The sequence below is a fragment of the Armigeres subalbatus genome, chromosome 2, assembly GCF_024139115.2.
Source record: "Armigeres subalbatus isolate Guangzhou_Male chromosome 2, GZ_Asu_2, whole genome shotgun sequence".
Lineage (NCBI taxonomy): Eukaryota > Metazoa > Arthropoda > Insecta > Diptera > Culicidae > Armigeres > Armigeres subalbatus.
In genome coordinates, this window is record NC_085140.1 from 37,743,580 (window position 1) to 37,768,215 (window position 24,636).

At 38.7% G+C, this 24,636-nt stretch overlaps 1 protein-coding gene across 1 annotated transcript in view; it reads right to left on the minus strand.

The window, feature by feature from the left end:
- Positions 1-1,573: 1,573 nt before the first annotated feature.
- The window catches only part of LOC134214276 (protein lethal(3)malignant blood neoplasm 1-like), a 53,783-nt gene continuing 30,720 nt past the window's right edge, over positions 1,574-24,636 (minus strand). Inside the window, exons 2-3 of the mRNA XM_062693681.1 lie at positions 4,242-4,362; positions 1,574-2,801 (exon numbers count right to left, since the gene is read on the minus strand). Of these exons, the coding sequence (XP_062549665.1) occupies positions 1,774-2,801; positions 4,242-4,362 (1,149 nt within the window). The 3' untranslated portion in view covers positions 1,574-1,773. The remainder of the gene's footprint in view (positions 2,802-4,241; positions 4,363-24,636) is intronic.

Below are 24,636 nucleotides of genomic sequence, written 5' to 3' on the forward strand. Positions count from 1 at the left end.
TTTAGTAAAATTGGTTAAACTTGAGATAAAAAAATAACATATCCCCAATTTATTGACACAATAAAGAATATTAGTTTTTCTTTCAGATGCCTTTTGAATATATTTTTTTGGTCTGCCCTAACCGGAGATATCAACTTATGAAAAAATGTAATTTTTACAGAAAAACGATTATAACTTTTTATCGGAAAAAGATATTGAGCATATTCACCCATCAAAAGTTGCATTTTTTTTAGCTCTAAAAGTCACCTGAAGACGACTTTTTCGAAAAATCTAAAATAAAAAAAGTAGATAAAAAATACAGTTTTTTTAGGTACACCCTAATCCAATTAGGTAAAATTGCTCTAAATCAACCAACACAAGAGCTACAGAAAAAGTTTTTAAGCAAAATTGATTGGAATAAGCTGCGCTACAACTTTGTAGAACATAACATGTCAATATTCTGAGAAAAAAAAATTTTTTCTTTTTTTTCTTATGTGATGGGCCACCCTATTTTTTTTGTAGAACCATAATGATTGCCTCACTATTGCGAACAATTTCTGTATCCTGGACCATAGTGCAATGTTTGCTTTCTCAAGGTTAAAGATTTGATAATTTACGAATAACATGTGTTGAGGATCCATAATAGCCATATGCACAACAACTTTATTGGACTAATATTCAGACATACCAAAAAGAAGTACTGATAATCTGTTTCGAACATTTCAGACATGATAAATGATGATTAGACATGGTTCTTTAGTTATGAAAACTCATATGTGAATATGTACATTAGGCCGATACAAATATTTAAAATCTATTTTGTCTCCCCCCCCTCGGATTTTTTTTGTCAAAAAATAATATTTTGTGGGGGCAACAAAATAAAATTCGGATAATTTTGAGGATTTTTAAAACATTCTTTAACAAATCCGAAGAGTTTTTTTTATTTTTTTTCATTTTAATATTTATTTTGTATTATCCGCCCCCCCTCCTTGACCTTTCGGAGACCAGTAGGACAAAACATTAATTAAATATTTGTAACGGCCTTATGTGGAAGATAATGATTTGAAAATTTTTCTAAATTTTCCAAAAACAGGTTCATCTCTCCCTTCATGGTTTGTCGAGCTATGCAATGTGGCACGATAACATGAAATCTGATTGTTCTCTTTACCAACACTATTTATTGGCAAGGAGAATCGTGTGAAGTAAATTAAACTGTACGGATTTGGCACAGATTTATTATATTGAAGCCCATTTTTCGTCATTGCAAAAAATAGCGCGTGCAACTCGTTGTAATACTCGATTTTTTCAGCCCTCGTAGTATGTATCCAACTCGACAAGCCTCGTTGGAAAAAATAAATCTTTTTGCAACTACGTAGTTGCACAAACTACTGTTTTGCAACTATTTGCATAACGCACTTTTAATAATCATCTATCACTTATCATTTATCATTATACTGATAAGGTTATTCAGTATAAGTTTCTCGCGGGAAGACAAATTCAAAATTCCTAAGAAAATGTTGTATTCTTTATCGGTGAAAACTAAAGATGTTTTAGAAATAACGGTGGGTCTTTCTTTCAAATAGTTATGTTTATTTGCAATGTACATATCTTTATTTCACAAAATTTAGACTATAATATCGAACATGCGCTATAAATAGAATTATTTACAAGTCGAAACGAGACTCTGAGTATTATTCTTTTCCAGCGAATCTTACATCTTAACTCATACAAAAATATCACCTAATTTGAACTGCTCTACGAAAGCTATATCGTGAACCAGTCTCACACGCCAACTCATGATTCCCCCCAGAACCATTTGAAGTCGAACCCCTTAAGCCCGGCTTGCTTCTCCGTGTCCTCTCGGGGCGTTTCCTCCGGGCTAACTTTCTCGAACTTGATATGCGGCTGGAATCCAAATTCGTTGGCTTTGTAGGTGACACCGCGCCGGATGCCATCTCGCCCAACGGCGTAGTATCCACCTTCCTTGTTCCCTTGGCGATCACCTTGCTCGTGATGGCCGTGGTAACCGACGGTGTAGTTAAACCGGTACAGTAGTCCGTTGAGAATGTGTTGGATCATCATGTTGGCGGTGTTGAAGTGATCGAACTTTCCTGCTGAGGTGGCGGTCGATCCCCCACTTGGCGGCGAAGCTTGTTTAGTTGGTTTTGAGTTAGAAGGTTGATCGGGTCTCGCAGCAACACCACCGCTGGTGGGTGGTGGGTCGAGTGATTGAGATGACGGCTGTTTGTTAGGAGTTTGCATAGCTTCGGGGGATGGGGACGCGTTTGTCGACTCTTTCGAGCTCGGAGCTTTCGAGGCAGTTTTCTTATCGACGAGTTTTTGCGGTGTATCCTCTGGGGAGGATTTTTCGTTGGCGTTGGACGTGGGTTGAATGGTGGTAGTGATTGGTTTTCCAGTGGCAGCAGGATTTTCGATTTCGTTTTTGTTCACTATTTTGAACGGAGGAACATACAAGGTGCTAGTTTCAGGCAGTGCTAGTTCTGTCGTGGGGTTGGATCTGGTTGTCGTTTCTGGTATTATGCAACCAGAGCATGCTGCATAGCCATTTGGTTTGGGACTCGTTAGTGGTTTGGCAGTGGTGATGATTCTAAACGGCTGTGGGGTGGTCGATGTTGTCGTTGTGGTACTCGGCGTTGTCGTTGGGGCACTGGTGGTTGTTGGCGGAGCTGTCGGTCCCAGTTTGTAGTTTTTCATGCTGACAATTTTGAAGTTACCGTTCTCATCGGTGGCGTAGACCGTCACATGGTACACATTGTCAGCCGTGATAAAACCGAATTCTCCCATGACGATGCCGTTTTTATCTGTGATAATAGAATGAGAATAAAATTAAATTTCTTATACCTTAGGAATATTCTCAAAAAGCCATATATTTGTTATAGAGGGATTTAATTTTAAACAACTCACAAAAGGTTTAGACATTACCTTTTTGAATAGGAAATTATTTGTAGTTTAGTGCAATGTCTTCACTGGTCGTAAGATTAGTTAGTACCATTCCGTTCAGTTCTACCACTTTGTTGTCTTTACAGTTATATATTTCTCACTCAAGTCGAGTCAAATACGAGTACGAGACACTGAAAACGGCCTTACTGTTGAGGGTGAAATATAGATTTGTAAAGATAACGAAGGAATACTACGAACTTGCCTCACCACAAGTGATTATCTTCTTGCTAATCAAGCTTCGCAATATAAATCATGAGGTTTATTTACGCTCCCAATTAGCCCAATACTATTTTATTTGACAAAAATCTTGAAAATTATTAACAATCTGATTAAAAGTTTTACTGTAACTTTGAAAATAAAGGTAACGTTAAATTTCCGCACAAAATTTGTTTCTCGTGTTTACAAATGTTAATTTTTTGACGGTTTTGAAAAAGTTTGTGAATCTTTCTAAAAAATAATAAATTCTTTGCAATACAATATCACAATAGAAATGCAAATATTACAAATATGCGATTAAGCAATTTAGTTTATTTGAGTTTACTACTTCTAAAAGGAAGACAAAGCATTTATAAAATAGAAAATCCTATACGTCTTTGCTTGCAAGGCTTAATAGAAACCCTGCTGGACCCTGGAGATCTACCACAAGGTTACAAAGCATATAATTCTGAAAGTAAATGGGTTTCAAGGTCTGATATAACTAACCTTCGGGTGAGTCTAAAAGTATACGTGCTAGTTTAATAGTTTAATCATATACAAACGAATATCAACGATCTTGCAGTTATCAATGTCCCAGAAAGGAATGTGATGTCGGAAATAAGAATGATATAAAAATAAGTCACATTAAATTTTACCTGACATTCAACAAAAATAAAGTATTTAGAACGGCGTTAACTATGCACGGTTAATCAAAGATTTTTTTTTTAAATGCAGCAGTGAATTAAATTGAGATTAAGCAAATTCGTTATGTGGATGTCAATGAAAAAGTTTGATACTTATTAATGTGTCTTGTATTATCGATAGATCACTTATATGTCAGAAGACGAAACGTAGCCTTCCATTGATTTCACTCGAAAATTTAAAATTTTTGACTATTAAATAACGACATAAGCATTATCGTTAACCACATGCCACAAAACAAGTTTGAAACTTGATAAGGTGCCACTCTTTGTTGTTCTGCAAAAATGGCAGCAGCGACCTGCGCACACATAGCGTCCATGACATCATGGGTAACCATACTCCATGTGAGGCTATTCTAATCAAGGAAAGTGGGATCGGTCGACCTCTCTGCCTAGCAGTATTACCTTTTGATTCTTTCCGATGTTGATGTCCTTCGATGTTGAATCCGAACTCGTACGGTCGGATGGGGCCATCGTAATATTTGGAAGCCGCCCTGACCAGTGACACCAGCAGAATGATGTGGATCTGTACGAAAGCGAAAAGAGAGAGTATGAATTTGCGTAGTTGGTAGACAGCTAGTCTAATGCGAATGATTTTCATTTTGAATTTTCAATGAGTTGATGCAGACAAACATGTTATTGAACGAACAGTCGAAAAACCGGGATGGATCAGAGAGTGTGGCATTTTTTAGAAATAAAATTGACAGCTGGAAATGAATATCGCGTTGTTATGGTTTGTTGTTATCTTCTCTGTTGAGAATTTTGAGGTGGTTCTGGCCAAAAATAATGCCGTTCAGAAGAATTTGATGCATTTCAAACGTGAATGCAAATGCACTGACAGGTATATCATGCAAATCCAATCGATTATATAGACACAAATATAAAAGAACGGTCAAAAATTGTCTACATTTTAGAACGAGATGATGCGAACTCTGATTTGCAGAATGTATTTAAAATTTTTATTTATATGTATACAGAGCGTAATATAGTTTTCTTATAATAAAGAATTTATCACTGATTTTTATTTAAATAAGTAATTAACTGAAAATAACATGATTAACATATATTGCTATACTGGGAAAGATGAAGTTTTTTGAAACGCCGAATCATGTCCTATTCGTTACACGTTATACAAGAAAGGTAAATAAGTATTTGACACGCATGTCCCAATATTCCATAAATAGTTCTGTCGCTAGGTTCTTAGTTCTATATTGCTTATTTAAATATTTTATTTCACACCAAACGATTTACAACCAGTGGCTACAGGTTGTTGTTATAACTGCTGTAAAAAAGGAATGCGGAATAATGAAGTTTTATTTTAGTTTTGCATGAGACTGACTGAGAACAAAAGCTCAAAATTGTTTCTGAATTGAAGAAAATATTAAAAGAATGATTGACAAAGAAAAAAACAATTTCTAAACATTATGATGTTTCATATATGGTGATTCTTACTTTTTTTTAGATAATACATGTTTGGGTATGTTGGAGTGTTTGTGCATATTGGCGGCATTTTCCTCAGTTAAGTCTTGTTTTCCCATCCAATTTAGACAACGCTAGCGTAGATTGGCTAGAATGTTGTAGAAGTAGCTATCAGATTACTTTATTATATAATAAAGTAATCGGATATAGTCGAGTCACGTACGAGACACTGAAGACGACCTTACTGTTGAGGTCGAAATACGTATCTGTCAAGGTACAATTAAATGGTGGAATTAAATGGGATTGTACAAACTCGTCTTACGACAAGTGAAGACATTCCACTAAAAAGCTCAAAATAGTTTTCTTAACATTCTTTTAATATTTTCTTCAATTCAGAAACAATTTTCTCTTGTCAGTCTCATGCAAAACTAAAATAAAACTTCATTATTCCGCATTCCTTTTTTACAGCAGTTATAACAACAACATGTAGCCACTGGTTGTAAATCGTTTGGTGTGAAATAAAATATTTAAATAGTCAATATAGAACTAAGAACCTAGCGACAAAACTATTTATGGAGCATTGGGACATGCGTGTCAAATACTTATTTACCTTTCTTGTATAACGTGTAACGAATAGGGAATGATTCGGCGTTTCAAAAAACTTCATCTTTTCCAGTATAGCAATATATGTTTATCATGTTATTTTCAGTTAATTACTTATTTAAACAAAAATCAGTGATAAATTCTTTATTATAAGAAAAATCACTCTAATAATCACTCGCCCTCCGGCGAGACAGAAGGTTTTCGCAGGCCCAATAAGCCGCCTGCAAAACCAATTATTACGAGCATCGTAAACGACATATAGGCGATGAATAAAAAATCACGAATGTTTCAGGTTAGTGGCCCCACACAAGCTCCGACATGTTGTACAACTTTGACTCCACCCGCAATTTTGTGCGACCAATTCAATTTGTTCAACAACCGTCTGACGAACAGTTGGTGCAACCAATGATGTTATCGATAATTTAGTAATTTGCATTCGATCATTTAGTAGTTTGTGAATAACTCATTGCAGAAGCTGAATTTCAAAATGGTGGACTTCTAGTGCGAAGGTTTTTCTTCAACTCTGCCTAATGGATTGTTGTTAGAATTCCACTAAAAACGAAGTTATAGCACTAGTTGCAGTAGCTTCAACTAAATGATTGGAGTTTTGTTATCATTTAGTCTAAGTTACTGATACTATAGCTATGACTCGGTTACTAGTGGAATTCAAACAACGAACCATTTGGCAGAGTTGTAGAAAAACCTTCGCACTAGAAGTCCACCATACAACACATTTTAAAATTCAGCTTCTGGAGTGAGTTATTGACAAACTACTAAATGATCGAACGCGAATTACTAAATGATTGATAACATCCTTGGGTGCAACCAAAACTCCAACAAACATAATATTTAGATTTTCTGTATATGCTGATGTGTTTTTTTTTCACGAATACTGAATTGGAATGGAGTGCAATTAGATTGGATTTGAATTGGAAAGGGGTTAGAATTAGATTGGTTATGGATTGAATTGAATTTTATTGGAACGTGAATGGCATGTTATTGGAATTTTAGTGATGATGGATTGGGATGCAAATGAAATTTTTTTAGAGCTGGAATTGTATTTGATTGTGATTGGATTGGAAGTGGATTTGAATTGTATTGGAATCGGATTTTCACAGTCCATACAAGAATTCCTTCGGATGCTCATCCCGGAATTTCTCATGAAGTTCTTCCAGAAGTTTCTCCCGGAGTTCCTCCGGAAGTTTATTTTGGAATTCCTCCAGATATTCCTTCCGGAATTTGTCCAGAAGCACAGGAATTTCTTCCGAAAGTTCTTCCCGGAATTCCTCCGGAAGCTTTCCCTCAATTCCTCCATAAGTTCCTCCCAGAATTTATACGGGAGTTCCTCTTGAATTCCTCCGGAAGTTCCTCACGTAATTACCCCGGAAGTTCCTCCAGAAAATAGAATTGGATTGTTCCAAGCTCAAGTTCCTCCAAGAATTCCTCAGGAAGTTCCCCCTGGAATTCCTCCGGAAGTTTCTCCGGGAATTATTCCGGAAGTTCCTTAAGATGTTCCTCCCGGAATTCCTCCGAAATTTCCTTAAGATGTTCCTCCCGGAATTCCTCTGGATGTTCCTCCGCAAATTCCTCCCGAAGATCTTCCGAAAGTTCCTCCAGGAAATCCTCTGGAAGTTCCTCCAGGAATTTCTCAAAAGGCTCCTCCCGGAATTCCTCAGGAAGCTTCTCCAGGAATTGCTCCGGAAGTTCAACCCGAAATTCAACAGGAAGTTCCTCCAGATGTTCCTCCCGGAGTTCCTCCGAAAATTGCTTCAAGAAATCCTCCGGAATTTCCTCCTGGAATTCCTTACGGCTTTCTCCGGAAGTTCCGCCCGGAATACCGAAATTCCTCCAGGAATTCCGAAGTTCCTCCCGGAATTTCTCAAGAAATTCCTCTAGGTATTCCTCAGCATGTTGCTCCTGGATTTCCTCAGGAATTCCTCCCCAAGCATCTCCAGCAATTCTTCCGTTATTTCCTCCAGGGATTCCTCCAGTAGTTCCTTCAGGAATTCCTTCAGAAGTTCCTCCAGGCATTCTTCCGCAATTTCCTCCAGGAATTTCTCCGGTAGTTCGTCCAGGAATTCCCTCATAAATTACTCCGTAGTTCCTTCCGGATTTCCCTAAGAAGTAGCTCCAGAAAATTCCTTCAGGAATTCCTCTGGAAGTTATCCAAGGATTTCCTCGGGAAGTTCCTCAAAGAATTTCTACGGAAGTTCCTCCGGAAGTTTCTACAGGAATTCCCCCGGAAGCTCCTCCAGAAATTTCTCCGGAAGTTCTTCCAGGAATTCCACAAAAAGTGCTTCCTAGAATTCCTCTGGATGTTCCTTCAGGAATTCCTCCGGAATTTCCTCAAGGAATTCCTTCGGAAGTTCCTCAATAGATTGCTCCGGAAGTTCCTCTAGGAGTTCCTCCATGTATTCCTCTTGGAATTCTTCCGGAAGGTCCTCCTTGAGTTCCTTTTGAAAGTCCTCAATGTATTCCTCCTGAAATTGTTTCGAAAGTTTTTTCTTTTTCAATCTGTGGATTTTCCATAGGAAATCGAATCTGTCAATGAATTCCACTAAAAATGCCTTCAAAATTTCAAGCGTGAATTCTTCCGAAAACTTCCTCGGATTTTTTAAGATATGCTCCCTTGGAAATTCTATCAGTAATTCCACAATCAATGCCTCTGAGAAGTTCTATAAAAGTTCTTCCTCCAGAAAATTACCTAAAACATTTTTTAAATCATTACTCAATCACATAATTTCACGCTGAAAATCCAAAAAAAAAAAATCTCTAGATAGTTCCAGATAGTGGAGGTATTTTCAAATGAAGTTCATATGGAAATTTTCATGAAATCTCTGACTCTGAATTCCTGAAGGAATAACTATTGTCGTTATAGAAGCATTTCCATGAATTCCCAAAGAAAAATGTACGACATTTTTTGAATAATTAAATTGTCAGGTGGTTTTAGAACAATATATGTTTGTCCGAGCATACGCTGTATAACAAGGGGCCTAGTGGCCAAGCGGCGTGGTCAATTTTGTTACTCTATTATTATTATTATTATTATCGCATATTATCTTATTTTCTGTTTTATCGCAGAAAGTGCTCCTAGATATTCCCCCAGAAGAATTGAAAGCAACAGTGTTGTACAACAACACCACACACAATGCATCTTGGTTGTACAACATTCAACTCAGCCCACCACAAGTCGGAGCAAAATCAAACTGTTTTGATTTCATCCGTCCAACTTTGCAACTTTGAAACCGTTCGTCCGACAGTCGTACATCTTGCCTACAGACGATCTGTTACTCCGATTCAACCAAATTTCCTGGGGGCGGAGCCAAAGTTGTACAACACATCGTAGCGTGTGTAGTAGACCTCTTCATGTTTTCAAAAAGTATCAAAAATTCAATCGGTCAGCCCAGAATCACAATTCTTATGCTAAAATAAGTCTCCTATCAAATTTTCAGCTAGTTCGGATAAAATTTCGAGGTGGCTCAAGTCGATTTAGTGTTTTTGGGCTATATTCAATTTTAGAAAAAATCTAACAAGAGATATAAACGTCGAAAACTATCGCAATAACCTCTATACGAAAGCTTTTGGTGTGCTCTACAAGTCTTGTGAACATTGCGATTCGTTCCGTTCACGTTTTGTCCATGTTAAAGTGATTTTCAAGCTTTTAAGTGCATAAAAATACTGTTTCCCCCAAAAGTCGTTGTTCTACAAAATTCTTTAGTTTATGACAAATGATTGTTTATTTTATTATATTATTGTTCCTCTTTTTTTCCTGGAAATTTGAGTAATATAATTGCCCATGTGCGATTTACCGTTAAATTCTTAAAAATCAGAATCTGAACATTTGTCATAAATTTGCACGCTGAGATTTCTTCAAACAGGTTGTTCAAACAAAGAAGCTTTGATTTCACTTGTACTACGATGCACTCAATGTTAAAAGCATGCAGACATATGGTGAAATAAAAAAAATTTGAAGTCGTTTGTTGTAAGCATCAAATATCATATGATTTGATTTATGTTTTGTTCGAACAACTTGCTTGAAGAAATCCTAACGTGCAAATTTATGACAAATGTTCAGCTTCTGATTTTTAAGAATTCAACGGTAAATCGCACACGGGCAATTATATTACTCAAATTTCCAGGGAAAAAAGAGGCATATTAATATAATAAATTAACAATCAATTGTCATAAACTCAAAAATTTTGTAAAACAACGACTTGTGGGGGAAACATTATTTTTATGCACTTAAAAGCTTGAAAATCACTTCAACATGGACAAAACGTGAACGAAACGTATCGCAATGTTCGCAAGACTTGTAGAGCACACCAAAAGCTTCCGTATAGAGGTTGTTGCGATAGTTTTCGACGTTTACATCTCTTGTTAGATTTTTTCCAAAATTGAAAATAGCCCAAAAACACTAAATCGACTTGAGCCACCTCGAAATTTTATCCGAATCAGCTGAAAATTTGACAAGAGACTTATTTTAGCATAAGAATTGTGATGCTGGGCTGACCAGTTGAATTTTTGATACTTTTTGAAAACATGAAGAGGTCTAGTGTGTAGGGCCCCTCCCAAATCTACCCTGATTTTTCATGCTCTTCATCTCTTCCTTCTCCTGAAAATTCTGGGTAGATCTGGAATAGCGTGTAGCTTGGTATGCAGGGACTGCAAGTCGCTAGCCAGCTTTTGTGGGTTTTAGTGTTTCTGACCCTGAACTTCTTTGACATCTGGCTTGGGTTTGACATTTTGTTTACCTTCTCCCCTCATCCTGGAACGGAATGTCAAACCCAAGCAAGATGTCAAAAAAGTACAGGGACGGATACACTTTAAAATCCATAGAAGCCGCCATTACCGTGCGCGAAAAGCTGGATAGTTTTCGTAGGTTGTACCGTTTTGATTGTTTGATTTAATCACCGCGGGATTTCATTAAATTTTTCCGCTACATTGGCTTTTCTCGGTGATAATGAACAGAAACAGCATTATTTTCCGTGACGCGTTTCGGCTTACTGTCCTTCAGCCATCATCAGACGTCTATAAAAAGGCATATATTCAAATTACCATTTTTCACAAACATTTTCCACAAACATTTTGTTAACAAACATGGATATTACAAACAAACTCACAATGTGCTGGATGTAACCTGTCAGCTTGGCCAGTTAAATTACACTAAATAGAATTTCCCTCCCAAGCTTAGCCTTACCATATGCAGAGTAGGCTAAGCTTGGGAGGGAAATTCTTCTACTTCTTCTTCTTATTGGCATTACATCCCCACACTGGGACAGAGCCGCCTCGCAGCTTAGTGTTCATTAAGCACTTCCACAGTTATTAACTGCGAGGTTTCTAAGCCAGGTTACCATTTTTGCATTCGTATATCATGAGGCTGACACGATAATACTTTTATGCCCAGGGAAGTCGAGACAATTTCCAATTCGAATATTGCCTAGACCGGCACCGGGAATCGAGCCCAGCCACCCTCAGCATGGTCTTGCTTTGTAGCCGCGCGTCTTACCGCACGGCTAAGGAGGGCCCCGGGAGGGAAATTCTATTTAGTGTAATTTAACTGGCCAAGCTGACAGGTTACATTCAGCACGTTGTGAGTTTGTTTGTAATATCCATGTTTGTTAACAAAACTGCCGTGAATCGCATAACTGTCCCATCTTTGCTGGGTTTCCTATTCATATGGGACAAATATGCGACTCACGGCAAAAAATGCCTGTGAAAAAAAAATGTTTGTGAAAAATGTTAATTTGAATATATATGTCTTTTTATAGACGTCTGATGATGTCTGAAGGTCAGTAAGCCGAAACGCGTCACGGAAAATAATGCTGTTTCTGTTCATTACCACCGAGAAAAGCCAATATAGCGGAAAAATTTAATATACCGTTTTGACTCAAATCCCGAACATGACTCATATTCCGAACATTAACGTTTTAGAGCCCTGAAACTAAACTTTTCATCGGTTTTTCGTACGGATGACCAAGATTACATTCGAAATGAATATCCTATAGAAAGAACCACGCGAATAAGGTTGGAATAGCTATTTAATTGCGAGGGTTCGGAATATGTGTCATGTGGGGGCGGGGGTGAAAAAATCATTTTCAGTGCAAAGCATAAACAAACTCCATTGACTTCTCCAAATGAATAAAAGTTTGCGAGATTCCGCTATATTTCTCCCAAAGTGTTGGTGATGTTTTGCTGCAACTGGATTACGATCCACTTTTATTTTAAAAATCCTACACACTGACATTAGTGTTGGTAATACTGGTTTTGGAGAACTCAATTTAGAAATCCAAAATGGCTGATTCGTGAATTTGACAGATTTGAACACCTGTATTTATTCATCTTGGTTTCAATAGGGTAATCTACGACAAATTACATCCTCGCAACTTTAACTTCGTGGCGCTGCAGGACATTTTTTGATGTTTGACCAGAACAAACTAGTATCGAGCGGCTATTTTCAATCAAAGTTGAGGCAAAACTAAACAGCTGGGCATCGGCTTCATAGTGCTGGACAAGATCCGGCAATGCGTGATTGCTGAGCTGAGGATAAAATGCCGTTTCTTCAACCACAACATCATCAACGTACATTGCCGACACGAAGGACGACCTGACTGCGATGTTCACTACGGGACGTCAAAATGGTCATCGGTGACATGAAAGCGCATGTAGGAAAGGAGGAAATGTACACCCAACCAGCGGATGGCAGATTTTAATACAGTTCTGCATAAGAACCTTACAGAAACTGTATAATAATTGGGCATATACAATTTTTGTAAGATTTTATTACAATCGTTGTATTGAAATTATACAGATTTGTATTATTTTATTACAATTTCTGTATAAAAACCTTACAGATTTGTATATACCACGTTTTTATACAATAATTGTAAGATCTGTTTTTTGGGTGTACAGACCGGTGATCGGACTATGTAGTCTGCATACCTTATCAAATGATAAAGGCCAAAGCTGCAAAAACTTTATATCCTCCCGCGGAATGGTTGTCCGAAACACTTTCTTCCCCCACAAAATATCCACAAGACCACATGGAGATCACCTTCCCAAAAAACGGAAACCCAAATCGACCATGTTCGAAATAACGGTAGATTCTTCTCCGACATCATGAACGAAGCCTGCATCAGACTGTAAGGTAAGGATTGGACTAGTCATCAACACGTCGAAGACGAAGTACATGATAGGAAAAAAGGCTCTAAGAAGACAACGTGAGCCACCCAACACGAATTTGTATCGGTGATGACGAATTTGAGGTGATTGGACAATTCGCGTACCTGAGATATTTGGTGACCTCCGAAAACGATATCATCAGAGAAATTCGGAGACGCATCGAGACGTATGTACTTTGGAGGATGCTCCGATTGATTAGAAATCGTTGCTGTTCCAAACTGATTATCAACAAAAACGCTTATTGGATCGGTAGACCTTTACGGACACCTCGCAGGGCACCTAGCATACTGGGCTGCCTACGCTTAAGACACGTTGCACGTTGCAATTATCCAGTCTAGAATGGTAGACCTCAGGAATAGTGATTTCTCCAATCAGCTCCGCGCTCTTACAGACTGTGCTAAGCCGTTCTGACTGAAATTATAAAATCCCGACCTCGTCCATCCCACCTTTGGTTCCATTAGACAACAATGGCTCACTTGATTATTCATACAGAGGTTGTCGCCGAAATAGGTCGTCATTTTGTCAGCTCACACAATCTTGGACAGAACATCGTTAGTCTACACAAAACAGATGTTAACGAGCATATTAACAACATCCATCTTATTCCCAACGACTTCTCGGAGGAGTTGGAGATCTCAGCTGGCAAGTTGACGGCCTATGTCATCATCAAATCATCGAAAAACATGAAACCCCGAGGCTATGACAGCATTCTGAATCTTGAGCTCAAACATATGAGTGCTCCGTTCTTCGAGCACCTTTCGTTGATCTTTAATCAGTATCCCATTGTCCTGGAAGTCAACCAAAATCATCGTCTCCCGGAAGTCTGGAAAGGATCCTTCCTCTCCGAAAAGTTATCGCCCCATCAGCCTTCTCTTAGGGTTATCCAAGCTGTTTGCCGATTTAAAGCCGGTTACTTGAGTCTGCCGAACATCACAACATCTTGGAGCAATTTGTTTTCCGACGCGGTCGATCAACCGTGCACCTACTGACCCGAGTTACCAACGTGATAGCTTCAGAGCCAAAGCAATGTGGAGCAAGATCAAAGTGCAGCTGGGAACATATGTGAACGAGCGTTTTTGTATTCGTGTATTGAGTAGTTGAGTTAGGGGCCCTCCTTAGCCGTGCGGTAAGACGCGCGGCTACAAAGCAAGACCATGCTGAGGGTGGCTGGATTCGATTCCCGGTGCCGGTCTAGGCAATTTTCGGATTGGAAATTGTCTCGACTTCCCTGGGCATAAAAGTATCATCGTGTTAGCCTCATGATATACGAATGCAAAAATGGTAACTTGGCTTAGAAACCTCGCAGTTAATAACTGTGGAAGTGCTTAATGAACACTAAGCTGCGAGGCGGCTCTGTCCCAGTGTGGGGATGTAATGCCAATAAGAAGAAGAAGATTGAGTAGAACATTAGATGGTAACGAAGAACTAATTAATACACTGGTTCTGAAACATTCTGGTTGCGATAAACTGCCAAGAGCTAATAAACTCTAAAAAGTTAGACAGTAATTGCAAATCAATCTGCCGATTATGTTATCAGTTGTATATGAATGGTAGGTATGTATAAAACTCCTGCTACGATGCATAAAGTCCTTGCCCATGCCGGGGATATAATAATTCATTCACCAGCATCACTTGGAATGTTGACTGAAGAAGCAGCTGAGTGCCAACACAAGCACCCTAAAAGAATCGGACTCATCGTGCCAGGAAAGCATCACGAAAGGAAAATTTACATGACCTATTCATTAGTGCTATGAAGTAGTCGGATCCTTTGATTAATCTAACCTGGAATATCCAGAAGATGTTCAAAGTTCAACTTTCTCCGTCAAATTGATCAAATCTTAGTAAATATAAACACAGCTGATCTCATGATCGACTAAAATCGTGCAAATCGGTCCATCCGTTCGTGAGTTAAATTGCCTCAATAGAAATGCAACCTCATTTTTATATATAGAAGAAGAAGAAGAAGAAGAAGAAGATTTACAAAGTAAATTTGCTCCATTTTCTGATTCATTAATTCCATTGGTATGCACAGGGTTCGGATTTCTCACTCACTCACGCGACAACAGATCACTCCGCCATGCATTTTATCCGGATAAATTACAGTGCGATAAACTCCGGCACAAGCGATATTGCGGAAAATTGTTATCCTTCTTCCCATGTTCCGCGAAAATCAAATGCTGCTTACTTTGCCTCTTCAAGCTGATTGAATCTGAAGATGTACCACGAAAAGCAGAAGGTTCAATACAGCAGGTTTTCCCGTGGTTTTAGTGGGCGCTCTGAACATTTTAAAATTGTTTTGGGTTCGAATCCCGTTGCGGTCCTAATTTTTTTTTAAATATGCTTGTAAAATTTATCTGGTGAGGCGACGAGAAGGAAAATGTGTGGATTAAAATTAAATTATCCGGCGATCCGGCGCTCACGAATTAATCACCCGCCATTCTATCCGGATTAAAATGTTGTGTGAGAATACTTCCTCACAGTGGGACCATGAAAAATCACACTCCACTTAATGGATTAATCGCAGGTTTTTATTCATATGAGTGAGAATTCCGAAGCCTGGTATGCAAATATCACCACTTTGTTCAATTGGGCGGAAGTAATGAACCAAGCACAAAAGGGTGCCGACAATCGACCACTATTTCCCCTACTTAAAAATGGCCCTTATAGACTCGGAAACTACGTAACCGATCGGTGTTAAAATTTGTAAGGTACACCGGGGCAAGTTGAAACGGTTTTTTCAAAGTTGAAATTCGAAGTGCTGTAAAAAAAATCACCCTTTGATATATTTTGAATCCGTTTGCGGTGTTTGCTAGTTCGGGCCAAAGATTATACAAAAAAAACAATAAGCAACCTCAAAAAACTTTTTTATAAATATTTTGTATATTTGAATTATTTTTTTATATGCATCGTTTGTTGCAAGTTGAAAGACTGCGCTATATACAGACATTAGCTCATTTTGCCGTATTAAAAACAAAATATATGTACTCAGTGAAACTCAAAAAGCACGAGGTTGTAAAGGTAACTATAATACTGCTAGGATTCGCATAAGAGTCCCATGTAAGTTTTTGACAGTTTTGATTTTCTTTCAAAAATTACCTTAAAATTGTCTTCTTAAGGTTACTCCTGACGGAATCCAAGTTTCAAAGTGCTCGCGTTTTCGGGGGCACACCACTCGATACGAAAGCAACGCACAACTGTCATTTTAATTTTTTCACGCATGCTGCGACGCAGCAAAGCTAAAATAGTAGGCTTTGTTCTAGAGATTTGAAAACAAATCCCACTTTTGTTGTCTCGTGTTGATAATTACTTGCATAAAAATTATATTACAGATTTGAATAGGTACTCTTTTACACAAAAAATAAACTTAAGTATGGTCCATTTTATTGTCCCACAGCAATATTGTGGATTTACTTGAGCAATCGATTCGAATGTCGGTTCACTTGCTTATTTCAAACGTTCCCTTTTGCAGCAAGGTTTGCCGAACTCAATAAATGTTTGGCAGATCACCTTATTTTTTGCTCCTTGTCTATCAAAACATATGTCAAAACATCGGAAAAAGAAAAAGAAGTCCGAGCGAAACAGCAAAAAGCACGTGGCAGGTTTGTCAGTTTTGACAGATTTTACTATGAAAACCAGTGTGAAGGTAAAAACGGCGATTCCAACGACCGTTCAAGAAGCGACTATTTCGAACGGTCGGGTCCAATAGGGAAATTCACGTACAATAAATACAGATAAAAAATATTATGTCAAATTTTTGGAGAGATATTTTTTTTTTCAATTTATTAGATTTTTTTTGTATTTCTCCATGTAAAACAAGTTTGGAAAATTCAACGGCAAATTACTCAAGTTGGAGAAAATGACATGGGACTCTTATGCAAAAAAGTGTACAAAAAAGTCGCAAGCGTATTTTCAGAGATTAAATTCTGGAGAACGCACTACGCTGAAAATTAATCAAATTGATTTCCTCCTACTGATAACCACTCGGATTACTATTCAGGATGGTTCATTAATTGGTTCACTTGTATATTGTGCACTTGATTAATTCGGTTGTGCCTTCTTCATAAATGCACTTTTATTAACTAGCCAGCATATCACTCATAAACTCTTCGATTGGAGAAATAGGCAGCTGGGGAAGTAAAAGGTGGAGTTAACGAAATGTTTACATACTCTATGTTTTGTTTTTCTGAGAGTCAGTGCTCAGTAGATAAAGAATCTCAAAACTGCAGTTTAAACATGACCTCTCTTCATTCTAGTGGAGATTGTAGGAGGGTTGCATTTATGACGGAATGGGCGGAAATTTATTGTTGCATGTTTTTAAAAATTTATGTTTTCTAAATGTATTTTTTTTCGCTCGACTATAGTATTGAGCTTATTTGGGAAATATTTGTCTTCGCAGTCTTGGAGGGAATTGAAAACTATGCTTTTAATCTTTTCCCGACGTTTCGGTCCATTTAGAGCCAAATCGACCCCTTGAAAAAGGCCCTAAATGGACGAAACGTCGGGAAAAGATTAAAAACATAGTTTTCAATTCCCTCCAAGATTGCGAAGCCAAATATTTCCCAAATAATTTTTTAAATGTATTTACGGACCATGTTGAATTCTGGAAAAAGTATTACTTTTAATTGCGAGGGTGACGTTTTAAATCGTTGTTTCAACTTGCCCCGCACCACGCAATTCTATTTGCCCCGATGAGTTGAAAATGCGGATATTGCTCCAAACAACCAAACAACCAAAATACAAAAAATAAAACGGGTCTTTCATCGATTTTTCATAATCATTATGCTTATTCAACATTGAATGATTACCTACCATGAAAATATGATGAAAAATCTCTCCCAAGCATCGTTTTAAGACCTGTTGCATTGGCACGTCAAATAGTTGGTTTAGATTTTTGCAAAGGGCGAAAAATAAACAATGGCAGGTATTGCTTTTGAAAGGTGCAATCTTCCGGGAATGGCAGTCAGAGTAGTTTGGCAGTAGGGGAGTAGTTTGGCAGCAGTGTTGAAAAAAATAATCATCGCATTCGGTCATTTTCTATCTAAATTACACCGTTCATTACCGTTTCAACTTACCCCGCATTTCAACTTGCCCCGGTGTACCTTATGCAGAGGTTTTTGAGGTTCTTAATATGGATCGAGACCCCCCCCCCTCTGACAGAAATCTCTGCAAAAAACATGTTTGTTGAGGCACAGCTGTGCGAATCTCGGTAAAGGTGATCATTTTGCAGAGATCCCGGTTAAAAAAAATAAGTGTGAAAAACTCGTCTCGTACTTGACTCGACTCACGTCGAGACACTGAAGACGACCTTACAAGTAAACAAATTTGAGTCTAGTCAAGTACGAGACACTGAAGACGACCTTACAGTTGGGGTCGAAAAACGTATATGTAAAAGTAATACGATTTGGTGGAATTAAATTGAATTGAAGTAAACTCGTCTCATGACAGTGAAATATTTCTTAAATAGTTTCAGTCTTCTAAAATCTCTCATTTTCTTACCTGGCTTTATGGAAACGCGATGGTTTTCTCTTCTAGTTCTAAGTCGGATACTAGTATTCCCTGTGTCAGTTAATGTATGTAGTAAATGCATTAATTTATGAAGTAAATGCATCTTAGTTCAACAAGTCAGTTAAATTGTTGAGACGTTCCGAAGTGGGGCATATATGCTCTTTCCGTCTACCGTTCTCGGAAAAGGCGGTTTTCCTTGTGTGATCTAGCCTTTCCTATTTTTTTCCCAAATGGCACTCGTTTTCGTACCACTGCTTGAATCGAACTGGATGATGGTTGTATAACAGACAACAAATGATGCACATTGTTGTTTAAATGTTGGTTACTAGTCTTACTAACTACCCAGTACCCATGAAAGACAAAATTGTTTCAGCGCGGTATTCTATGTTACCAACTATTATCATATTTAATAAAAGCAGAATCATCATACAGAGTGTAGTTACTTGTCTGTCATAGACAATATTCACACGTTGGTATGTTTAGGAGATTGAAGTGCAATAATTCTGTAATTTGAATACTGTATTGTGGTCAATGTGGTGATATTTTGTCATTGACATTAGAACAATATTATCTCTAACATCCTTTGTTTTTTTCTATTATTCAAAGAATAGGTTTTAGGTTATAGTTGGTTGAGGTTGCAAATTGCATATTTGATAATAATTTATTTGGATGTAATCAGGAGGAAATTCACGGTATATATGGTTGCATATTAGTGAAATATCGAACGCAAAAATCATTAAATTTGTAACTGCTATAACTTTCGATTCCCTAAATGAAATATTTCGAAATTTTCATAGCAGACGCCTGGATATTATATCTTTCGAAAGGCGAGTTCAGAATGGATGGACATTTTTTTTTCGTTAATAACCGTCACAGACACACCGTGAGTTGGTTAGCCTACTTGTATGGAGCCGCCCCATACTGCCATCTACAGGTGGATCGCCCTATTGTTGGTTCTGTGGGACTTTAGGTTCGGGTTCGAATCAAGTTAATTCTGGTCTTCAGCTGACTTTTCCTTGTTGAAATGGGACAAAAAGGTTAAACCCCGGTCAGCGGAAAAAACAAGAACTTTTTCGATTTTACGTTTTGGAATGTTGTGTTCCCCGAACTTGATGCACCCTCACTTGTCATAAGACGAGTTTGAACAATCCCATTGAATTCCGACTAGTCGTGTCAAGTACGAGACACTGAAGACGGCCTTACTGTTGAGGTCGTATCTGTCAAGATACAATTAAGTAGTGGAATTCAATGGGATTGTACAAACTCGTCTTATGACAAGTGAAGACATTCCACTAAAAAGCTCAAAATAATTTTCTTATCAAAACTTGATACACCCTGCCAAAGCGAGCCAACAGGGGTTTATGCAACGTGTAAAAAACCCTGTCAATGGCGACGAGAAATACGGTGACAGCTAGCATTGACCCTTGAGACTGCTCCCTTCTGGTAGGTCCCCGATGCTATCCTCATGGTATGTACAAATGTGAAATAACATGCCTATTTGTTGTCAATAATTTGTTACATTAATAAAAACCTGACATGTGTGAAAAACCGATCTTGTTTTAATTAATATTACAAATAGTCCTATGTCTCAATTACATTCAAACTATTCAAGCTAATTTCAAACAACGGAAATAAACCAGTTTTCAAATAAAAGTCTTCTCAATAAAATAAAATAAATTATTTCTGGACAAAAAGGTCACCATCACTAATAAGTGGACTACTCTGTTTTTTTATTGTTGTATCATAAGCGTGCCACCATCCCAATTTTCTTGTGTATCCAAACAAAGAGTTCACTGTTTTGATTATGCTAATTTTTGCCCCAGAAGCTGTTCGAATTTTTGTCTTTCTGCTTGTGATCGGATGTGCTTGATCCGCTTTCGATACATTTCGTTCACATTCGTATTCAATGGGCGATTTAAAGTGACCGTTTCCCGCATACGTATATCGTTCAATATTGATAGAGTTGTCTATTAATACGTCGGCAAATGCGTTTTATACGACGGTCGATGAATAATTTTGTTGAGCGTTCTAATTTATGGCATTATAACCTATTTCGAGGCGTTGATATCTGTGTCATCGCGCTCATCAATTATTGAGAAATTAAAATCAGCGAAGGAAACTTAACTCATCATTTACTATTATGAACGGAAACAGACCTACAGTCACATTAATCATGGCTTCAAGAATCTCGAGGTGGAGGTGGTGGAGATAAAGCCAGATGTGGTTACAAATGAAGTGATAATACCGGCATGCTGCTTTCAATAGTGAGTGTCATTGATGTCAGCAGGAACCTGAGAACAATCCATTACTCAACAGAACAGTGATGATAGCTGTGATTGAAAGGCTGATATGCAAAGGGGTGTAAGTGATACCTTGTCAAAATTTAGTCATAATATAAGTATTCTGATTTTAATTTGTCGTGAGCAACGTGTCATAGCTTATCTTTTGGAACTTGGGTTTTGTGTGTTGCACCCCTTTGCTGTTACAGTCTTGATTAAGCGCCGTGTTTAATTAGCCTCAGCAATTGAACTGCTATGCCATAAGAAAAGTTGGAGAGCTTCATTTGCATCAAAAGCAAACGCTGGCAGCAACGGGTGGCTTTTCTTGATTGGTGGCCTTTTTATTGGAAATGACTACCAGTAAGGTAACTTACAATATATGCAGTCAGGGCCAGATTTAAGGGGGAGGGTCGTCGTGGCCCTGGTCCCCCACAAATCTTGTGTACCAAAACCAACCTTTTTCGTACATTTTGGGGCCCCCACAAGCTGTCGGCCCCGGGCCCCCCACAAGCTGTCGGCCCCGGGCCCCCCTTCCGGCTAAATCCGGCCCTGTATGCAGTGGTACTGTTTTCGCTACAGATTCAAAAACCAATAGAGTAATAATTTTCTTTCGGTTACACGTTTAATCATGAACTGGCGATGCTGATTAGTTGAATAATGTTCAAGAAAATCAATCCCATTTTTATTGGTTTTTATCGTTAGTTTCATTCAAACACAAGGCCAACAAAAACCTTTGCAACCCAACAAACTACTTAAGCGGAATAGACTAGTTTCTTAGTTGAACCAGACTATTTTTGGATGTATAATTGCTTTACCCGTCTCCAATGTTTGTTGGGAACCACCAACGAAATGATTAAATTAGCTTGTTCCTCTCGAATTCCCATCTTCTTATTTATACCTTTGACATGAAATCTCATACATACATATTCCTTGCTTGGCATTTGAAGAAAACGTGTTGAAAAATGTCAACTGCTGCACAAGGCTTATGGACGACGAAAAAACTGGCCATCCATCCGATCGAATCACACGTTGTAGAATTTGCAACTGCACATCGCGCATATATAGGCACGTGATTGTTCAATCAAGATATGCTCTGGCTACGGTAGCATCTTACTGATCATGGGTACCTAGCCGCCCGATTCGTGATAAGGCGTGATCTTCCAGCTAAACATGCAATCCTCTACTGCCTGTTGCCACGATTTACCTCTACTCATGTGATAATTGTTTTCACAAGCATAAATTATACCGTCGAAAAACATAAATATCAACCACCCCAAGGTGACAAGCTCACTGAAACGATGTGGGAAAATGCATATGTCGTTTGTGATCTTGTACTTAAATGCTTTTTCACGTGTAAAGACAACTGCAAACTCTAAGGTGAGAAATCATATTGCTGAGGTAAACATCGGTAATGAAGCTATGTTCTATATGATAATACCTTTTGACTTGCTGTTTACCCGTATATATATTCTTTTTTTTTTTAGCAAGACCATGCTGAGGGTGGCTGGGTTCGATTCCCGGTGCCGGTGTAGGAAATTTTCGTATTTGAAATTGTCTCTATTTCCCTGTTCATAAAAAGTATAATCGTGTTAGCCTCATGATATACGAATGCAAAAATGGTACCTTGGCTTAGAAACCTCGCAGTTGATAACTGTGGAAGTGCTAAATGAACACTTAGATGCGAGGCGGCAATGTCCCAGTGGGGGATGTTATGCCAATAAGAAGAAGAATATATTACGGCTTATGACATCATATTTGTAGGTTTTGTAATATGTCTGTAAAATGGACAATGAATTCAATAAACCTCTGCTAAACAATACTACTAAATCGGCACGTTTACATGTTGTAAAATAATAGTACACAGGATTCCGTTTTTGCACGATTTACATTTTCACAATTCTGCACTCATCCTGAATGTTTAACGCATAATTATTATCATGTCATTTTTTTTTGATTTATTCGGGATTTTTTGGAACATGTTGCAATGGTGGTGAATTGAAGTCACACGATCAAAAATACGAGCGAAAAACGAGCTATGGGTAATGTTTCAAACATAACCGCGAGTAGACGTTGGACTTGCATAAACGTAACGAATTTACATTTAATTTTTGATTTCATGGTGTTTGATTATTTATAGGTTTGATATTGGAAATGTCAACTTCCATGCAAATGTAGGGCATCTATAGATTTCTGATTGATGATAGTATTTAAGGTTTGAAAATTTTCAGGCTTGGGCAAAATGTGCTATTTTGGGGGAACCACCGTTTTCCATCTCATGTTTATTTACCATCTATACCCCAACGAACGATATGTCTGATGACGTGAAGAATGAGTTCTATGAGAGCCTTGATAAGGCCTACGGAGAGTGCCCAACATATAATGTAAAGATTAACATCGGGGATGCAAATGCGCAGATCGGAAGAGAAAGTTTCTTTCGTCCTGTTGTTGGTACGGAAAGCCTTCATTCGGCTACCAACGATAATGGTCTGCGACTTGTAACCTTTGCTGCTGCTAGAGGGATGGCAATAAATAGTACCTACTTCGGACGTAAGAATATCCACAAACACACCTGGCAACATCCGAGTGGAGACACTTGTTCAATGATAGACCACGTGCTAGTCGTGAGACATTTCTCGGATGTTATAGATGCAATATCCTTCAGAGGTCGGAACAATAACTCGGATCACTATCTTGTAGTTGCAAAAAAATCGGGATTGACTTTCCAGTGCCATGAATTTACGAAATAACAGAACGATGCGTTTCAATATTCAAAGCTTGTCAGTTGAAGGACTTGCTGAACAGTACCACCAGAAGCTGGACCAGTGGATAGGAGATGCCACCGGATCTGGCGACGTCAACATATTGTGGGAAAATATCCACGATGCTGTGAAAACAACAGCGCAGGAAGTGTTAGGCACTGCACAGCGACGCCAACGAAATGGTTGGTTTGATGAGGAGTGCCACCGAGTGACGGATGAGAAAATGTTACTAAGAGTCGAATGCTAGTGGCTCGTACCCGTTCCAACAGATAGCGGTACAGTGTAGCAAGGGCAGAAGAGAAACGAATACAACGCAGAAAAATAGGCAAAATGAAGAGTGTGTGATAGCTGAATGCTAGAGGCTCGGAAGCCTCCTTTCAAGAGGCTCGGAAGCCTCCTTTCAAGAGGCTCGGAAGCCTCCTTTCAAGAGGCTCGGAAGCCTCCTTTCAAGAGGCTCAGAAGCCTCCTTTCAAGATGCTCAGAAGCCTCCTTTCAAGAGGCTCGGAAGCCTCCTTTCAAGAGGCTCGGAAGCCTCCTTTCAAGAGGCTCGGAAGCCTCCTTTCAAGAGGCTCGGAAGCCTCCTTTCAAGAGGCTCGGAAGCCTCCTTTCAAGAGGCTCGGAAGCCTCCTTTCAAGAGGCTCAGAAGCCTCCTTTCAAGAGGCTCAGAGCCTCCTTTCAAGAGGCTCAGAAGCCTCCTTTCAAGAGGCTCAGAGCCTCCTTTCAAGAGGCTCGGAAGCCTCCTTTCAAGAGGCTCAGGCCTCCTTTCAAGAGGCTCGGAAGCCTCCTTTCAAGAGGCTCGGAAGCCTCCTTTCAAGAGGCTCAGGCCTCCTTTCAAGAGGCTCAGAAGCCTCCTTTCAAGAGGCTCAGAAGCCTCCTTTCAAGAGGCTCAGAAGCCTCCTTTCAAGAGGCTCAGAAGCCTCCTTTCAAGAGGCTCAGGAAGCCTCCTTTCAAGAGGCTCAGAGCCTCCTTTCAAGAGGCTCAGAAGCCTCCTTTCAAGAGGCTCAGCCTCCTTTCAAGAGGCTCAGAAGCCTCCTTTCAAGAGGCTCAGAAGCCTCC